The following is a 20,648-nucleotide window of genomic DNA, read 5'->3' on the forward strand; positions in this document are numbered from 1 at the left end:
TTGCTAGCAACATCCACACTTTAAAACAAGTGTGCACTCTCCCTCTCAGTCCGTACTATATTCACATCCTGCTATGTGATCTACAAGACGATTCACACACACTGGACAATTTTGTGTTAAAACTCTACTTGGGTGTGATCAATTCTTTATTAGGCAATAGAGTACGTCTTATGCAAATTTCAGTTCCAGGAAATTGCACTAAGTACATGCAACACAAGGAAGGGCAACATATCGTGTATATTTTGATGCTAAAATGCAATTAACGTTTTGCTTTTAACAGTATAGTCAATTTACTAAAAGTAGCCCTGTGTTGTTGAGACAAAAGCAAAACATCTTCCTACAAATACTTGTCATTTTTAGTCTCTTGGCAGCCATTTTTTCCATTTAGTATCCTACATTTTCCAGTAGTCGAGTTGAGTCCTGTGGATTTTTCTACAGTAGAGGAACTGTATATGTTGTATCTCACCTTGCTGCTGCTGTCAGTTGCTGTGCTTTTGCATCCACTGCAGTCAGCCGGTTACTGGGAGCAGCAAACAGGGTAAGGGACTGTGTTTTGTGGGTCAGTTTTTTACCAAAGGTAGACGTACTACTAGGGCTGGGGAGATGCAAACCTCTGTATAACTTTATATAAGAAGATTTTTATGTGTTTATCCAATACAAAAAAACACATAAATCAATGGGTTATAGGCTGATATTGAGGCAATATAATTTGTCACTATATTACTACAGAAATACAGCTTTACTAGTAGCAGAACACTGTCTATTCAGTCACAATGTAGTGCACATTCCTACATGTTTATAATCCATATCTGTAGAATCTGAGATAGAAAATATGATATATATATATTTTTATCAATGTTTTGTTTTTGTTCACTATTTATTAGACTCAAGTTTCAGCCTTTTCTTTGAATATCGCGTGCTTATACTTATTTTTAAGTACTTGGCTTTATAGATTTACTGAATAGAGGACCATGCAATAGCCATGTGTGTCCTATTGTATTGGTGTATTGGAAAGGAAGTTACCACAAGCATATTCTCCAATGACAAAAAAAGACTTTCATTAAATCATTCTTGGATGTGTATGTCGTACCAAATAGAAGGAATTCTACCACACCCAGATTCAATATCAATGCAAGTAGCGGTCTACAAATCAATTACTGTGCCAAGTCGTAAACTGATATCAAAACGAATTGAGATCACAATGAGTATTTGGTTTAGTAAAATAATGCCCCACTGTTTATCTGCAGAGAAAAACTCTATCCATTCTTGGTGGTGGAACTGGTTAATTCATGGCATGACTTGTGACCTCATGGATCACAGGAAATAGGTTAATTCTTATATCACATCAGCAAAACCCCAGAGGACTTGTACATCAGTAATTAGATTAGTCAAATGCTTAACGTTCAATGTAAGGGAACCCCTCTGTAGTTCATAATAGCCCAGAACCATTGCTGAAAGCTTCTCAATCAAAATATGTCTGATTTTACTGTTTCTTTGTTCTTATAACTTAGTTCTTTGTTTTGCTATTTTCTATCTGCTCCTGATTATTTTGCATTCACTTTTCTACAGTCGCTTCTAATGAACTGGTAATCTTCACTGGTTGCTTTATATTTTATTTTATTTTATCGTTTTGGATTGTAGACGAACAGATATTTTTTGAAACGCAGTAACAATTTTCAGATTTAAAAAGCGGTATTTAATGAAGTGCTCAGTCTCTTGTTTCAGCAAGTCAGAATATATTCCATATCTAACTGCATTTATTTGGTACAGCGGGAAACCCTAAGCATCGTCTGCAAAGAGTGGTTCCGGTTATCTAGCCAGAAGTCATCCAGGTCGCCGGTGGTGGAAGCCTACCTGAAAGAATTCAGCTCAATCAGCCCGCAGCTGCTGAAGAAGGTCCTAAACATGGCGGATGGGAATGGGAACACTGCCCTTCACTACAGCGTCTCGCACTCCAACTTCTCCATCGTGAAACTTCTACTAGATACAGGTTGATATTAAAGATTTTGGGGGTTATTCTAACTTTGGAGGAGTGTTAATCCGTCCCAAAAGTGACGGTAAAGTGACGGATATACCACCAGACGTATTACGAGTTCCATAGGATATAATGGACTCGTAATACGGCTGGTGGTAAATCCGTCACTTTTCCGTCACTTTTGGGACGGATTAACACCTCCTCCAAAGTTAGAATAACCCCCTTTATGTCCCCCCACGTATTCCATATGTCAGCTGCATTTTTCCACTTGTTGTTATGCTGCATTTCATGCTCTGTGAAGACGCAAATGTAATGTGAACATGAGAAAAAGGAGTACACGTACACCCTATAGTCCTTTGTGTGCATTTAAAAGAATATACTTGTTTAATACATGTAATTTCCAAATACGGCAACACTGCTAAATCCAGGTTCCACATAACAACTGCAAAAGCACAAATCCATTATGACTCCCACACACTTATATAAAAAGTAAACTCCAGCATAATTTTATGTATTTTGGAGAAGGTGCTGTGTGCGTTTTTGCTGATTATCGTTTTAGAAACAGCTGCATGCTCTTGAACTGGCGAAGCATCTCAGAAGAAAATGTTAAACTTTTCAAATGAGCTTCTTTTTAGAAATTACATTACTCTACATGTTTTTTTTTACCTCTGGTTTCAGTCTCCACTGAATATATCAACCGTCTGTACTTATGAGTAGTTTATCATCAACTTTCTTCTAATGCAATATTGTTGAAAGCTTCATTGACTCTGTTACACTACCCATAACACCTTAACAAAAGCCTAAAATCTAGACACACGCAAATTATGAGGTTATGGACATTTTTTATGAGAAATGCACATGTTTTCAAGGATTCTATTCAAATGCTCAGAATATCATCTCGAACTCGCTTCACTGCGACTCCTTCAAACTAAAACAGTGACCCTGCACATTGACAGTGCTGATGAGTGTTGGGGTGGAATCAATTGATAGCGAAAATCTAATCTCATCAGTTTTCCTTTTTATTTACTACTTATAGGGCTGAGATTGCTTGCTATTAATTACGGAAAATTATTTTAAATAAAAAAATAACCTGATTCTCGTGTGCCAATTGTATCATTGCTGATCAGACCATTGCCCATCTGTTTTATCCCAGACTGGGCCCTTCTGCCCGGAAAAAGTCATAAACAGATTCAAAGGAAAACGTGATTTTTCAGCTACAACCTCTTTGCATAGGACCATTGTTTATTATAATTGAGACAAAAAGAATAAAGGAGCGTAGCCTTTAACACAAGAAGTGTACCACTAGGCTGTTTGTCGCTGGGTAGAACGTTGTATGTTTTGCCCTATCTATTGTACTCGGGGAAGTAGAAAGGACACAAGTAACAATGCTTTATAAAATATACTATAGTAGGATATGCTAAATGGATATAGGTTTATTCATAGGGAACCTATGTATTTTTCTTGTAATTTGATACTTTTTTTATTACGGTATTAAAATGTCAAAATAGATACTATTGATAAAAATATGTTTCAGAATTGTTTATTAACCACATATTAGGATGTCTTATTTGCCTTTTCTTGCCACATAATTTGCCTTTCCTTGCCAAATAATTGAATGCAAGCCATCACATAATTTGGTCCTGCCCTACCACATAATTTCAGTAATCCTCTTAATAGGTGCTGATGTTGCACATACAGGGAGCGAAAATTGCATAGTTTTCTTTTTCAAAAGAATCAATACGTAATAGTATATAAAGGAGTGAATTATTCTTTTTTTGGAAACCATTTCACAGAGAAAAACTTTGTTGCACCTTCTACATTTGATTGTATTGCAAACGCCACTGGATGGACAGTAATTCATTTGCCTGTGCTTGTGTTGTAGGAGTGTGTGATGTAAACCACCAGAACAAAGCAGGATACACAGCAGTGATGCTCACCCCTCTGGCATCTGCTGAGACTGATGAAGATATGAACGTTGTTTTGGCGCTCCTTAAAAAAGGAGATGTAAACACAAGGGCAAGTAAGGTACTTTAAAAATCTAAATTCTCTTGACACCTGAATTACCAGAGTTTGACATGGTGTCCTTGTGGAACAGAGGGCATTTCTGTAAAATGTAAAACATTTTTGTGTTTCAAGCAAAGCATCCCGCTCATTTCATGCTCTTAATGTTAGGATGTTACTCGGGTTTGACCTTCTGCTGCCTGATTCCTCTAGCACTGATTCTATTTGACATTTTCTGTTATCTGCCTTGCCAACACTTTAGAGCATGTAGGCAAATACGTTATTGCTCCATTTCTCCACAAACACATCTAATGAAAGTTATTTTCTGTTTACATGTTTATGTTACTCGTCTTATAAAACACTGTGTGTTTCCATAGAATAATCATTGTTTTTTGCTTCTTACCTCTCCTTTTGCGTTTTCTGCTCACTCCTATGGGGATGACCACAGTGCTTAATTTGAGCTGGTGGTTTTCGGGGCTCGGCATTGGCACCTAATTGTCAACATCAGCTCTTATAACAGTCTGCCACAAGTTGGCACTGTTTGTCTAATTTATGTATGAACACAATCACAGTTGTTTAGTGATTCAATAAACATTGAAAATGACTAATACCTGCCTCCTAAGCAATTTTAATAGTTTTGAGGAATTTAATAGTCTCAATTGTCGCTATGTAGAAGTGTGATGGTTAGGAGTTGTGTCTGTACTGACATTAGCATCGCTGGCAGGGGCAATAGGTGGTGCCAGCTGCAGTGGCCTCCTGACCGAACCCTGGCACTTATTATTATTATTATTACTATTTTAAAAAAATTAAACACTCAGTGACCTCCCCCTAATTTCAGCCGGTGGTTGGCGGTGGGCCGACCAGGCCTAATTTTGGCAGACCAACAATGATTTTTCCTCGTTGAACATTTCACAAGAGTAAGAGCAAGAGCACACATAAAGGGGAAGGACGGAGAAAGAGAAGACGGAAAATCAGTCACAAAGGGAGAAAGCAGGAACCTACGAAAGTGAAATAATGGGGCAGGGAGTGTCTAATAGTGGATTAAATGGGCATGAGGTGGATTCCACAGTACTTAGCCTTGGCATTCAGCACACCAACATGTATTAGCACTGGCTGTCAGGATCACTTTAGAGGAGAAAGTGAGTATAGTAAAGTGAGCCCACTCAACAACAAAAGTCTGGGTTTGAATAATGTCCCCATAGGCATTTACAAATTTAATTTAGATTTATCGCACCCCCGTCTTATTTACTAGGGTTTTTAATGCAGTTTAAATGCAGTTTCTAGTACATTTCGTATATTTTAAAAAGTAAAGAGAGATGGACCCTAATGCTATTGGCCAACATCACTCATTGTCTCATGGCTCAAACTTTTGGGGAGGGTGATATTGGACAGATTACAGGTCTGAGCCTGCAGAGCCTGCATCCTCTCTTTGTTATCTCTAAATTTGCCATCTCTACGAAACCACTAATAGTCTTGGTATTTATGGGCCTGCCCTCCGTCTTTGGGAAGGTAGAAGGGTCCAAACTATGAGGTTTCCTAGAGTCTAATGGTGTTGAAAAGTCCCTGATAGCTTTGTTGTCATCTTTGCATAGTGGCCTACAAGCCTCAGTTATATATGGGAGGAATGGTGAGGGCACTCATTAGAGAGAACAACATGGGTGCGTGTTAACTCCATTTTTATTTATTTGATATATTTATGGATAGGAAGCTGCTTTGCTGACCACGGAGTCAGATCCCCCTAAGGTTGGCACAGACATCTCCCTTTGCTTTTGTATGAAGACGGTGCTGTCATTGTTTCTTTGACTTTGAATAGTCTGTAAGCACTGCTGACTTTATGTGCTGTCTTGGTTTGGTGGGTGACACGAACAAATAGAGGTGACACTTAGTAAATTAGTAAAATAAGACATATTATAATAGGCAACTGTTGCTGAAAAAGGGTAGACTTGGTGCCGTAACTGGGGGATTATATCTGATTGCAAGCTAATTCAGGACCCCTCTGGACCCCTCTATTTAACATAAGTGTTAGACCTGGAAGCTTTTTGGTGTGTCTCCCCTGTCTTTTTGCCTTCTGACATCCTGGTTTTGGACTCTGTTTTTGCTGGTTTATTGTCTCTGCGCACTTTACCACTGCTAATCAGTGCTGAAGTGCAAGTGCTCCCCATATAAATTGTACTGTGGACTGGTTTATCCATAATTGGCATATTTGATTTACTAGTAAGTCCCTAGTAAAGTGCACTAGAGGTGCCCAGGGCCTATAAATCAAATGCTACTAGTGGGCCTGCAGCACTGGTTGTGCCACCCACATAAGTAGCTCTGAAATCATGTCTCAGACCTGCCACTGCAGTGTGTGTGTGTGCAGTTTTGACTATAACTTCGACTTGGCAAGTGTACCCACTTGCCAGGCCTAAACCTTCCCTTTTCTTACATGTAAGACACCCCTAAGGTAGGCCATAGGTAGCCCCAAGGGCAGGGTGCCGTGTATGGTTAAGGTAGGACATATAGGGGGTCATTCTTACTTTGGCGGGCGGCGGAGGCCACCCGCCAAAGTAACCCCGTCAGAACACCGCACCGCGGTCGAAAGACCGCTGCGGTGATTCTGAGATTTGCCCTGGGCTGGCGGGCGGCCGCCAAAAGGCCGCCCGCCAGCCCAGGGCAAATCAACCTTCCCACGAGGACGCCGGCTCAGAATTGAGCCGGCGTAGTGGGAAGGTGCGACGGGTGCAGTGGCACCCGTCGCGTATTTCAGTGTCTGCATAGCAGACACTGAAATATTTTGCGGGGCCCTCTTACGGGGCCCCTGCAGTGCCCATGCCATTGGCATGGGCACTGCAGGGGCCCCCAGGGGCCCCGCGGCACCCCCTACCGCCATCCTGTTCATGGCGGGTTTCCCACCATGAACAGGATGGCGGTAGGGGGTGTCTGAATCCCCATGGCAGCGGAGCGCGCTCCGCCGCCATGGAGGATTCAGAAGGGCAGCCGTAAACCGGCAGGTGACCGCCGGTTTACCCTTTCTGACCGCGGCTGAACCGCCGTGGTCAGAATGCCCTTCGGAGCACCGCCAGCCTGTCGGCGGTGCTTGTGGCCGGTGACCCTGGCGGTCACCGGCCGCCAGGGTCAGAATGAGGCCCATAGTAATGTGTTTTATATGTCCTGATAGTGAAATATTGCTTAATTTGTTTTTCACTGTTGCAAGGCCTGTCCATCTCATAGGTTAACATGGGGGCTACCTTTAAATTTGATTAAAGTGTAGATTCCCTTTGGGAGCGGATGGACATGTGGAGTTTTGGGTCTCTGAGCTCACAATTTAAAAATACATCTTTTAGTAAAGTTGATTTTAAGTTTGTGCGTTTGAAAATGCCACTTTTAGAAAGTAGGCATTTTCTTGCTTAATCCATTCTGTGACTCTGCCTGTTTGTGGATTCCCCGTCTGGGTCAGTTTGACAGTTGGGCTGTTCACACCTCTCCTCTAGACAGTGACACAAAGGGGGCTGGGGTGTAGCCTGCATATCTTGATTAACCATCTGTGCTGGAGGGGAGGAGTGGTCACTCACACCTGAAAGGACTGTGCCTGCCCTCCCATAATTCTGTCTCCGACTCCCTGGTGAGTGTCTGGGGCCTTGCCTGGACAAGGAAGGATCTTGCAAACACTTGAGACTTTGCTTTGAAGTTTGGAAACTTCAAAGGCAGAACTGAGTATAAGAAGCAGACCCAAAATCCTAGACTTTTAGAATCTTTCTGGAATCAAGAGGAACCTCTGCCCAGGAGAAGAGCTGAAGGAGGAGTACTGTCCCTTTGCTGTGTTGCTTTGCTGGACTGGCCTGCAGTTGCTGCTTCTGCCTGAAAAGAGTGCAAAGGGTGAACTTTGCTGTGTGTCCTGCTTGAGAAAATTCTCCAAGGGCTTGGAGTAGAGCTTGCCTCCTGTTGGAAGTCTCAGGGACACCAAAGACTTCAGTTTCCTCGACCTGCAGCACTGGGGACTGTGTGTTTTGTGCTGTCCAAGAGGAGAAACCACTGCGACGCCGCCAACGACGCTGCTGGCCTGCACCGTGACCTGCCGGCGCCGCACGGAGTCGCATTGCCCCGCTTTGTATCGTGACCCTGGTCTCACCAGCGCCGTCATCGGACGACTTCACCGAGCCGCTGCTCGCACCGTGACCTGTGGGCCCTACACTCCGGCGTCACCTGCTCACACGGAGCCTGGGCATCCCAACGACGTCGCTTCTGCTGACACCGGCGCCGCTGCCTGCACCGTGGCCTGTGGACACCGCTCGTGAGGAGCACGAAGCACCGTCCCATCCTGCGCCGCAGCCCCGGTCCACCGACGCCAGCACCATCGGCTCCAGTGTTGTCACCAGGCATCCTTGCCTGCACCGTGGCCTGTGGACACCGCTCGTGAGGGTCAGGAAGCACCGTCCCGCACCGCTGGCTTTGGCCTACCGACGACAGCGCTTCCGCAATGACGACGACGCTGCCTGCACCGTGACCTGTGGACACCGCACATTGCACCGCCCCGTTTCACACCGCAGCCCTGGTCTCACCGACGCCGCTGGACGCCTTCACCGAGCCGTTGCCTGCACCGTGATCTGTGGGCACCGCACGGTGCATTGTCCCGCTTTGCACCTCAGCCCCGACGCCATCCCCGCCAGTGCACCTGATTTCATCAGCCCAGAGTTCGATCCCCGAGGTGCGTGAATTCAAGGGCCCGACGACTCCTGCACCGACTTCGGAAGCGACACCGGCAACGCCACTCTCCGGATCTAACCGCGAGGATCACGACGCCCTGCGAATCCAAGGTACTGTTTGTGGGTCTTCCCGACACTGCAGCTGGCCTGCGACGCCGAGGCCAGCCTGAACTTTTGGTTTTGTTGTTCACGACGCCGTGATAGCCCCAGGTGGAGTTATCGACTTCAAGGAACTGTAATGTAAAGTACATCTTGCAGCATTCATATTTTTATTACTGTATGTTGGATTTTTATCATATTTGGTCTTGTTTTGTAGAGATAAATATTGGCTATTTTTCTAAAACTGGTGTGGTGTCCTTTTGTAGTGTTTTCACTTATTACTGTGTGTTATGTGCAAATGTTTTCAACATTGCTTCTGAGACAAGCCTGACTGCTCGTGCCAAGATACCAAGGGGGTGAGCAGGGCTTATCTGAGCGGGTATCTCCCTTATCCTGACTAGAGTGAGGGTCCCTACTTGGACAGGGTGCAAACCGACTGCCAGCTAGAGACCCCATTTCTAACAATAAGTACCTATCAAATTCAAAGAGTTAACGGGGGAGTGAAGTGCCAGCTACAGAATCAGGTGTGGGAACTTGCATGTGCCATCTGTGCTTATAGTAGACAAAGCTAAAATCATAGGCAGATGGGGCTATGCAGAAGGTCATCTTCTGCAGGGTACTGAAAATAAATTACTAAAGAGAACAATAGCCCTTCCTCCTACTGTCTTTTTTGCCATCAGGAGAATGACCTTAGATACCAGAGAGATCATATTAAATTGGCTCCAGTTACACTTTGGTTTTCAGTTTGTACTAATCTGCATGCAACTCTGAAAAGGTCGCTCATGGAGCACGTAATGAGGGGGCCACTTGATGCAGTCTATCTCGTGACTGAACTATCTTAACAAGGTTTGCCATTGTATAGATTGTATTTTGGAGAATCCATCAAAATTGACTCCTGCAATCAAATATCTAGTACCCAAGGTTTACCAGGACTATAACACTATGGATAGAGAAAAGGCATAGCTGGGAAAACCTTCAGTTTTGGTCAAGAACTCTATCTGGAGTGGGCGCTGCCGTTAGCAATCTGTTGACCCGATTTAAGAGTGGGCATGGTAGCTGGAATGATTAGATTTCCAATAATGAGAGCACTAGAGCTGCATGCCTCTGGCTGTTCATGTGACTTACGTTTCTGCCAATCTTGCATGCACTTTTCCTTTGTATATACAGTTTTAACCATATGCAGGTGAAAAATCTTAAGGCCCGTGATAAGATCTAGTGAGATAATCAACTGTGCAGTGAGATCTATGTATTTATTGATGCTACAGTCTCCACTAGTATGATGTAATGTGTCTAAATTTCCTATGGCAGTCAGTAGCGGCTTGCAGTGTTAAAGGGGGCGGGCGGCGCGTGCTGGGGAGGGGGGGAGAAAATATTAAAACAAATTAAAATGAAATAAAAATAAACACACCTGACGCTGCCTCATCTCACACCCCGCAGCTCTACTGGCTGCAGGAATGCACAGGCTCCCAGCCTGCCCTGCGGCCAATCCGGACGCTGCTCAGAGCACTGTCAGGATTGGCTGGGAGCACCCACCCAGGTTGCCAGGCAGACTGGGAGCCTGTACAGGCTCTCTCCAGCCCAGCAACTATGCTGCTACGCTGGAGAGAGCGGCCGGCCAGAGAACACATGCGTTTTGAGGAGGAGTGCTGGACACTCCCCCTCACTACTAGTCACCCCCACAGCCTCGCCCCTTTACAAGGAAATGGTAATAAAGACTGTTTATTATCTTTACCTTGTAAAGGTTTTTGCAACTGCCGCTGCTAGCGTGGGGGGGGAGGCAACGCTCCTCCGCCCTCATGGAGGAGAAACTCCTGATGGCAGTTATCAATATTAGAAACAATATTGACCACTATGGGGGTGATTCTGATTCTGGCGGGCGGCGGAGGCCGCCCGCCAGAATTCCGCCCCCAAAATACCGCGCCGCGGTCAAAAGACCGCGGCGGGTATTTCAAGTTTTCCCCTGGGCTGGCGGGCGGCCGCCAAAAGGCCGCCCGCCAGCCCAGGGGAAAACGACCTTCCCACGAGGATGCCGGCTCGTAATCGAGCCGGCGGAGTGGGAAGGTGCGACGGGTGCATTTGCACCCGTCGCGTATTTCACTGTCTGCCAAGCAGACAGTGAAATACTTGTAGGGGCCCTCTTACGGGGGCCCCTGCAGTGCCCATGCCATTGGCATGGGCACTGCAGGGGCCCCCAGGGGCCCCGCGACCCCCCCTACCGCCATCCGGTTCCCGGCGGGCAGACCGCCGGGAACTGGATGGCGGTAGGGGGGGTCGGAATCCCCTCGGCGGCGCAGCTAGCTGCGCCGCCTTGGAGGATTCAACAGGGCAGCGGTACACTGGCGGGAGACCGCCAGTGTTGCCGGTCTGACCGCGGCTTTACCGCCGCGGTCAGAATGCCCTGCGGGGCACCGCCGGCCTGTCGGCGGTGCTCCCGCCGACCCTGGCCCCGGCGGTCTAAGACCGCCGGGGTCAGAATCACCCCCTATGTGCTTTAGGTTGAGGACATGGTTGAATTATTAAATTGATTGTTTAAGTTAGCATGTGTTCTTGTGCTTTCATGCATTTAACTTTGCTGTATTGCTTTACTGTTTTATGGACTATGGTCGAAATTAAATGAATTGATGGTCGAAGTAAAATGAAGTGAAATGAATAAAGTAATATAGAACACTGCTTAGATGAGTTCTTGAAAAAATAGGAATAATTTTGTCAATAGACTTTCAAAATCTGCACGCTTTGTTTACATAAAACCTCCAGGGTATACTTCAAGGTAGAAATGTATTAAAAGGCTTACCAGTGCTGTAAAGAAATAATCCCCAAAGCACTCACAAACCACAAGCTAAAGAGCCAGTCAATAATACCTTTTCGACTTAAGAAGCCATTAAAGTACATTACAAAATAATCAATACATGAAATGTTGAAAATAATTTCTCAATACATAAACATGGATGAGTTTAAAATCTTGCCCCAATACCATAATGCGGAAAAGGCGGGATCCAATCATTCAAGTGTTCTCACATTCCTATTTTACACTAAAACATCCTGGTTTTCGAACAGTTTAGATGGAGTTAGTTACAGCCAAACAAGATATTTCTGACAGAAGCCGCTGCAGTGCCATCAGAGCAGGCCTGCACTGTTGAATATTTAAAATTCGAAAAAATTGTATTGAATAACTATTTCTAGCAGCAGAATATAGTTTACAAAAAAAGCATAAAGTCAAATGTAGGGTATTCTGAAAGGTTATCACGTGGACATGCCAGACGATTCATAGACCAAATGTCATAGGATTAGGAAACAAACCGGTGAGGCGCATGATGTTCAGTCTGAAATGTGTCAGATTAAATCTGTTTTGAGGATTATTTACAAAAAGGAGGAAAGGTTCCTACTCTACAGTCAATAATTCTATAGGAGATGTCACAGACGTTTTACACGATTCGTGCATGTATCTAACATTTTAACAATGGTTGGTAAGCAGTTGTTTAATCTTCTGTCTAGAAGGTATTCCAGTAGGTCCCATATCAGTCAACAGCTCCAGAACTCCCAGCAATCTGAAGGTTTCCTTCAAATTAGCTCGATAAAGGGCAGATAAGGTTTTACCTGGAGGCATGCATTCCCTTATTACAGTCCGTGTAAAACCTGTCTCTGGTTTCACCCATATAGAAATCCAAAACGGAGGGGGGGATTTTTGATTTGATCCACAACATTAGGCAACCCCAACTCAGTATGGCAGAAAAATTAGAACAGCCATGTATGTGGAACGATAAAAGTCTTAGCAAAAAGTTATTCTCTGCCATTTGTAGGACTTCGGCTTCTGAGTAGCCCAAAAGTCCTGCTCCATATGTGGCCACTAACAGACACTTGCTTTTGTATATTGTCAATGTTAGACCTGGCCCCCTGTATGTTCACCCCCCCTGCCTCCCCGCAGACATTTTGCCTTCACCCCTCTCGTTTTCTGAACCGGTTTTTGTTGACATTTATCGCTCTGCGCACCTTACCACTGATGACCAGTGCCAAAAGACGGTCTCAAACAGAGTTTTTTTGGATACAAAAAACTGGATTCTTTGCAACCAAATGGAATGAACGACAAGCTGGAATATTTATGTTTTTTGTGACCTCATACCATACTATGAACTTTTAATGCCTGGTGCTCTCATATCTGTTGTACATATCATTCATAAACAATTCAGCAATTGGGTATTTAACACTCATTGTACTTTTTATTTATCACATGTATTGGGAAGGCTCCTGTTGCAAGCATATTTTAGCATGCTGCCTTTTGCAATGTCCTCAGTCTTTTCTTCACCATATGTCGCTGACATTGTTCATCTCATTTGTGTGTCGCATGTGGGAGGTTTTTCTTTGGCTTTAATTTTTAAATTTCGTTTTGTTTCTCTATTACATGCAATAAGCACGCACTGGAGCATTGGCTCCCACACGTTGTTCGTTTCGGTTGTAACTCATACTGAAGAGCATCGTTTTTCATAGGACATCTGGGAGTTCTAATATTTGACTAATCCACTACCTGAAGGGGATGCGTAGACACCTTTAAATGTATGGAGGTCACTGGTTGGTGGAGCGGATCGGCAAGCTTTTGGTTAGAAAGGTACTTCCAGTGAGGGGTGCAACTAGATTTGAACTTTGGGAGGGGCTAGTTGTTCAAGCCATGGTGGTGGGGCTACCACTTCACACAATGGGGGCGGAGGCATCCTCGGAGCTAGTATGAGAACGCACCTTAGCAAAGCCAACAGGTTTGCGTTTTATATGCTAACACATCCAAACAGCATTTAAACCCGCCCATTTTTAATTTAAAGCCAGATCTATTGGCCTTGCCTATGCTTTCTCCTGAGACATTTAGCACAGCTGGAGCTTAAGGAGTGTCCACCAGACCTGCAAGCATCAGATGTCTGCAAAATGGTACCAAGAGAGTCTTGTGTCTGGTCATCATGTCTGACACACAGAAATGAAAAAACTGAATCATTATTGGAAACGTGTTTTTTCTTACTAAAAGCAACTTAAGCCACATACTAAACAAATGCTTCCATGTAACAAGAAGACGTTTGTAGGAGGATCTTCCAATGAGCACATGAATATGCTCCCACAGACATAGTGGTAGACGTATGCAAATCCCATTAATGATGCAGAGCATATACTGGGATAAATAAAATTATGAGGGGCTTATATCTGGCTGTCACAAAATGAGAATGGGTCACCAAGAGCTCAAACAGTAGGTGGGATTAACAAAGCTGAGTAAGTGGAATACCCGTTCACAAACGTAAAAACAAGTATGTGTTGATATTTATGTTGCACGGTCCTAGCTGATTAGCACTGGAGCACTATACATTATGGGAAGTGATCTCAAGTGGGGGCTTAAAACTTTGAATTACACACATTTGCACTAACATCTCACAAATTTAAAGTTTAGGCACAGTGAGATTAAGGGATTTGCCCAGGACTGCACAACTTTCAGTCATGTGCCAATGTTGATTCAAACCCAGATCTCCAGGTGGAAAGGTGCTAGTGTTCAAAATGTTACATTGGAAATTGGTTCCTATGACATCCACCGCCAGCACTGGCATCACGCACTGACAAGGTGACATCCAGATTTCTGGTGAAGAAGAGAGCAAAGGGAATTGGTGAAATGTGCTGTATAATTTGCCTTAGTATCACTGTTATGCTGCTTGTTCACCCATCACTCTCTCCACTATCTCCCATTTCACATTCCTCTCTCCTTTGCTGTCTCAGTCACATTCTCCTCCATATTCCCTCACACTTTCACGTTCTTCTTTTTCACTATTCTATATCTCTTCTATCTATTCCTTCCAATATTTTTTTCGGTCAATCCCTTCTCTCTCACTTTCATCCTCCTTCCCACCATCTTGTCACTTCCTATCAGAGACAGGCCATGTTAGGAGTGTGGACATAGAGTAGGTGAACGGACCACCGCTTCTACCTCATCATAATCACTGAAGCCACAACAACCAAGATCACCAAAGGGCCTATACCTTACTAAAGGAAGGTCACCAATTGCAAGAGCATACACATCTCAATGTAAGTTACACTACACACCAAACACTGCTACAGGGTAAAATTAATTGCAGAGTACCCTTAATCTACTGGAGTGAAAATTAGGAGTGAAGAAATGCTACACAATCTATCTTGATGATATAGGCGTGAAACATGTCGACCTCTCACTTACTACACCATTTCCATTCAGGAGAAGCCAGGATCCTTATATCCCCAAGCTTCATTTCCCTTTTTAATATAGACATAGATATTGTCTTTTGTATTAAAAAATTATTTTAGACATATCTACAGTCAATTTTAGATAACACCTTTCTCCAATCTACCCACCATTATAATAGGATATACAACATAGCTCCAGTATTACTTTAGCAAATTGATAAGAGCTCCAGCCCAACGAAGAGCAGGCCCGACAATGAAAAATGCCACCTGGGGGTGGGTGAGGGCACTGCTTCCACAAGCTACTGCTCCTGGTAATCAGAAACAGTCTGGGCCTCTAAATTGGATGCCTGGTTAGTTGATTTTGGAAAAGAATACCTTATCATTATTTTCATGTTAGAGACTAACCTGGAGAAGAGGTCTGTACTACTTCCACTGAATGAGCTGGTGCCAAGTATCTCAATCCCCACAGAGATCAGCTTTTACCTTGTTGGAATGAGTACTGCTGACATGTGCAAAGATGATATGGATTGAAACACTACTTTTGTCTTGGTGGTTAATTTCGGCAATGAGCGGAGTGGCCAAATGAGACGCTTTAAGTTGATTGATCCAAGACTACCAAAGTCAACCAAATCTGGGGTATGTCTAGCAACATTCAGTTACAATTCTATATGCTGGTATGAATGATCACTCTGGAGGGTGGCTTTGATTTTAAACTTCCTCAACTGCGACCACAAGGGAACAGTCACAATAGTATAGTCAATTATAGAACCCAACTTCGCACTACAATGGGTAAACTTTGGCAGCGTATCGTCTGTAGTCCTCCCATTGAGAACCCTCTAGTGCACCAACCAGTTCCCTGCCAGTGCCATACTTTTGCTTCCAGGGATGTGGCGCCTGTGGAAGGACTGACCATAAAGCATTTTCCACTGCCAGCTGCTCGTCATTGTCAGGATTCATTTTGTATTAGAATTGCCCGTCACTAAAATATTCAAGTTGGGTGGGTGTATCTGATTTCCGAGATCTCATGCAGTAATTTCTCAAACAGGAGAACCTTCTGCACCTTACGTGGATGGGCATAGACATTAAGTATGATGAGAGGAGCTAATTGGCAGTTGTCACCAAATTTGAGCTTGAAAAGCCTGTAAATTGTCAGACGAGATCACTAGCTGTTTTTTCAACTAGACTATCCTCTTTCAATCCTATACCTCGATTTGTACCAGCACATGCACCACAAGGAACTTTGAGTTTGTCGGTAAAAACTCTAAAGCTGAGAAGGAGGATCAAAAAATTTAATGTTACAACAGGCATGTGTGAGACAATAAAACATTTAAGAAAAAGTCAGAAATCTCAGATATTGCTAGAGTGAAAGAAGAAGCAGGACAATTTCTGTTCAAGACTCATTTTTAATTAAAAATTAGCCAATTCCAGGGCCTTCTGGGCAATGGTTAATGGAATCGACTGGGTGTCAAGAGCTATTAATTACTCGTCCATTTCAGAGGAAAATTATGTAATTTATCTGACTAATATATTCCTCAACCAAGAATGGACAGCCGATGTAAACACCCAGTCAAAGGTGCAAATAAGCTATGACCAGACTTATCTAACTTCCCGAGATATACAGCTAAGGTGGTAGCCCAAGTGATCCAGAAAGGGCATAGTGATGGTGCACCTGGCCCCAATGTCCTCCCTCAGGCTATCTTTAAGGAAGATCCGGAACACTGGTCTAAGCCACTTGCTATTCTATTCACTGAAGTAGAACTGAGCAGAACTATTCCAGACAGCTGGAAAGGATCCATCATTAATCCATATTTCAAGGGAGGGGACCAATCACAAACCTGGCTAATTTTAGACTGATCGCTCTAGTTGACTCCAAAGCTAAGTACTATGCCTCTTTGATCTTAGACAACTTGGATGACTGGTCTAACTCTGCCAACCTTGTCAACCTTGTCCTTCTGAATCAAACTGGCTTTCGGAAGGGCTACGGCACTATGATTAATATACTAGCATCAAGCGCCATAGCGGACACCAATTGCTTACCTTACGATTAGGGTCTTTGCCGTCATTGGTGGACCAACCAGCATGAAAGGATGGTGGTGAGACATCATGCAGATTGTGCGATGATGTGATGGAGGGCATTGTTTATTTGATCTGCATCTGTCCGGCCCTAAGAGAAGCCCGGCGTCAATAGTTGAAACCTGCTTTTGTCACATGTGGGGTTCGCTCCTGTCGGCCGGCAGTAATGAAAGTTCTGGATCTGGCTGACCTGCAGATAAACTGTAAACTGGTGAGATTTTTAACTTTGCACGCTAAGACTCTTACAGGCTTTTCATGATCTCTCACCAATCCTCCTTTGGTTCTGCTCAGGTATGATTTTGAAGGCATAGTGTGATGAAGAAGGTTCAGCAAAGGTTGTGCATTAAAACCTCATTGATATTCAATTTTATAGCACTTAACAAATTAGCACTTTACAGTGATTTTATTAGTTCTCTCACAGAAAACTGTACGCAATGTGCTGCCTATGATCATTCAACAAGCTTCCTCTGGTTTTGCCCAGACATGATTTTGAAGGAATAATGCGATGAAGAAGGTTTAGCAAGTGCTGTGCGTATTATAACTTCATCGATATCCAGTTTTGAAGCACTTAACAAATTAGCACTTAACTGTGATTTTCTTACTTCTCTTACAGAAAACTGTACGTAATGTGCTATAATCACTTTTGCAAGACATTTGTATTTTATATCTCAATGAACTCTAGCCCTGTAGTATTTTATAAAGATTTTATACCTGTAATAGTTTTAAAGGATTTATGTAATGCGTTACATATATGTTCCGTAAGGTTGCTGGAGTCCCTGATGAGCTGTGGCCTCAAGTCTGCAGTAGTCTTAAGAACTTTTATGTTTTGTTGTCTTTGATAAGATTTTAATTAATCATGCAAATATAGTATTCAATTGAGTGAGTACTGAAATACTCAGCCTGTGAACTGGCTCTCTATGTATACTAGGGAATCAGTTCTAGTTTAGTGCAAGAAATCAACTGTCCGTAAAGGAGTCCTACAATATATTTATTTGACGCCAGCTCCATCTGTGCTTGGAGTCTGCTTCATCTGGATTCAGCTGATCCACCTCTTCGGTCTATTATGTGTCCATCTAATAAACACGCAGGGTGACAGGCACACAAGGGCCTTCTCTGAAGTGACCTATGAGAGGTTGGCACCCAATACTCCTCGACAAAGGCTTAGGGAATACAGAAACCTATGTGTGTCCCTTCTGTAGTGTGCATATCCTGCTCTAGTCAAATGTAGCCACAGAGCAAGTATGAGGAAGAGGAGCAGAGTGACAGGCTGCTCTGCACCACTGCCTGAATACAGACTGTTAGAGTAACTGTGTGACATGAAGTTATTCCCAAGCTATCACTCTGAAGCCAATACTCTATGACAGACTCACAAGCAGCATCAGTGCTTGGGCCTTAGCTCTTCTTCCTTCTGAGATAGAACAGGATGCCAGGGAAATTTTACTCAGAGAATCTGGACTGCTGTCAACGGGACCATTTTGTGAAACAGCCCGTTCCCACCAATAAGAGTACCTCTCCTCAGGGGTAATAAATGCTATATATAAATGCAATTGCTTACAAGACAATTTGTCATTTTCTGCCTTGTTTTCTTCGAAATTCAAAGGGTATCAGTCAAGTTGGGGAGAGGGCAGAGATCACCTTTTAAGTGCAGATGATGGGCTCTCTCATCCCAGTACTAATTGGCAACCATTAACTCTACTTTAAACCACAATGACAGATCATACAGTTTGCCCTGCACTGTGAGAGCCCCACCACCAGGAGGTCTGCACCCTAGGATATTGTGAATCACCACTTACTTCCACCCATTGAAAATATTCAGTAGCAGCAGGTGTCGCTGAATCTGCCTTTTAGAGAAAATGATGCGTTTCCTGAGCAGTTTTCTGCTTTCCCTGAGGCAAGTTCCCTCCAAGGCACTAGCCCGGGCTGTGACCCACAAGGTTGGGGGGGGGGTTGGGATGGATGGGAGTCTGAAGCCCTTTCAGCCCAATGGCGCACCTGCTTCTGGGTATACGGATTTAATACGAAACACCTTCCACGAGCTAACATATGGTGATGTCACTGGTGGTGGGGAAGAAGTGACAGTCTGATTCTGCAGACAGAGCACGTGTGCACAGATCGTCACAGTGTAAGTGCTTGTGAGTGATTGACACACAAGGGGTTTCTAGGGGGTTCACAGTATGCACAGCAGACTATCACAATCCAGCACACTGAAGTTTCGTTTGTCGCTGCGGTGATAGTTCTTCAGTACGGAACTAGTTTGTTCAATTCTCGTTACAGCTCAATTCACCTCACTTTATGGCACACGTACCATGTTTAGCCACATGAGTTATTTCATGGCATGCAGCGTCTTCAGCTCACTTTACATTTGTTGTTGCTTATTCTGTTTATTTAGGTTGCACGTATTATGCACATGCTTATATTATTGGTACAGACATACGAGCACAGTCAGCATGTAGTGCACACAGTGCAGGGAGCATTCCGCAGTAAGTGTGTGATCATAAAGAGCATGTGTTAGACTTGGCATCCTTGACGTGGTCTCCCCTAACTTTTTGCCTCTGTTTCCCAGGTTGTTGATGTGTGCTGGACTCTGTTTTTGCTGTTTTTCTTACTCTGGGCACTTTACCACTACTATCCAGTGCTCAAGTGCAAGTGCTCCTATGTAAAATGTATGTGTAATTGGATTTCCATGAATGGCATATTTGATTTACTGGTAAGTCCCTAGTACAGTGCACTAGAGGTGCCCAGGGCCTGTAAATTAAATGCTACTAGTGGGCCACATTAGTAGCCCTGTAAACATGGCTCAGACCTGCCACTGCAGTGTCTGTGTGTAAAGTTTTAAACTGCCAATTCGACTTGACAAGTGTACTCACTTGCCAGGCCTTAACCTTCCCTTTTCTTACATGTAAGACACCCCTAAGGTAGGCCCTAGGTAGCCCAATGGGCAGTGTGCAGTGTATGTTTAAGGTAGAACATATACTAATGTGTTTTATATGTCCTGACATTGAAATACTGCCAAATTCGTTTTTCACTGTTGCAAGGCTTGTCTCTCTCATAGCTTAACATAGGGGCTACCTTTAAATATGATTAAAGTGTAGATTCCCTTTGGGAGCAGATGGGCATGTGGAGTTTGGGGTCTCTGAACTCACAATTTAAAAATACGTCTTTCAGTAAAGTTGGTTTTGAGATTGTGTGTTTGAAAATGCCACTTTTAGAAGGTAGGCATTTTCTTGCTTAAACCATTCTGTGACTCTGCCTGTTTGTGGATTCCCTGTCTGGGTCAGTTTGACAGTTGGGCTGTTTGCACCTTTCTCTAGACAGTGACACAAAGGGAGCTGGGGTGTAGCCTGCACATCCTGATGAGCCATCTGTGCTAGGAGGGAGGGGAGGGGTGGCCACTTTCACCGGAAAGGGCTGTGCCTGCCCTCACATAATGAAGTCTCCAACCCCCTGGTGTGAGTCTGGGGCCTGGCCTGGGCGAGGCAGGATTTCACAAACAAGAGAGACATTCCTTTGAAGTAGGCCTACTTCAAAGGCAGAACTGGGTATAAGAAGGGCACCCAAACCCCTGAAAATTAGATCAATTCTGGAAATCAAGAGGAACCTCTGCCTGGAGAAGAGCTGAAGAGCTGAGGAGAAGTGCT

The 20,648-nt window shown here is 44.0% G+C and overlaps 1 protein-coding gene across 4 annotated transcripts in view; it reads left to right on the plus strand.

Moving 5' to 3' along the window:
* The window catches only part of KANK4 (KN motif and ankyrin repeat domains 4), a 594,294-nt gene that overhangs the window by 538,093 nt on the left and 35,553 nt on the right, over positions 1-20,648 (plus strand). For all 4 annotated transcript variants that reach the window (XM_069232543.1, XM_069232544.1, XM_069232542.1 and 1 more), the window contains 2 exons: positions 1,771-1,990; positions 3,858-4,000. In XM_069232543.1, coding sequence (XP_069088644.1) covers positions 1,771-1,990; positions 3,858-4,000 — 363 coding nt within the window. The remainder of the gene's footprint in view (positions 1-1,770; positions 1,991-3,857; positions 4,001-20,648) is intronic.

Source organism: Pleurodeles waltl, chromosome 4_2, assembly GCF_031143425.1.
Source record: "Pleurodeles waltl isolate 20211129_DDA chromosome 4_2, aPleWal1.hap1.20221129, whole genome shotgun sequence".
Classification (NCBI taxonomy): Eukaryota; Metazoa; Chordata; class Amphibia; order Caudata; family Salamandridae; genus Pleurodeles; species Pleurodeles waltl.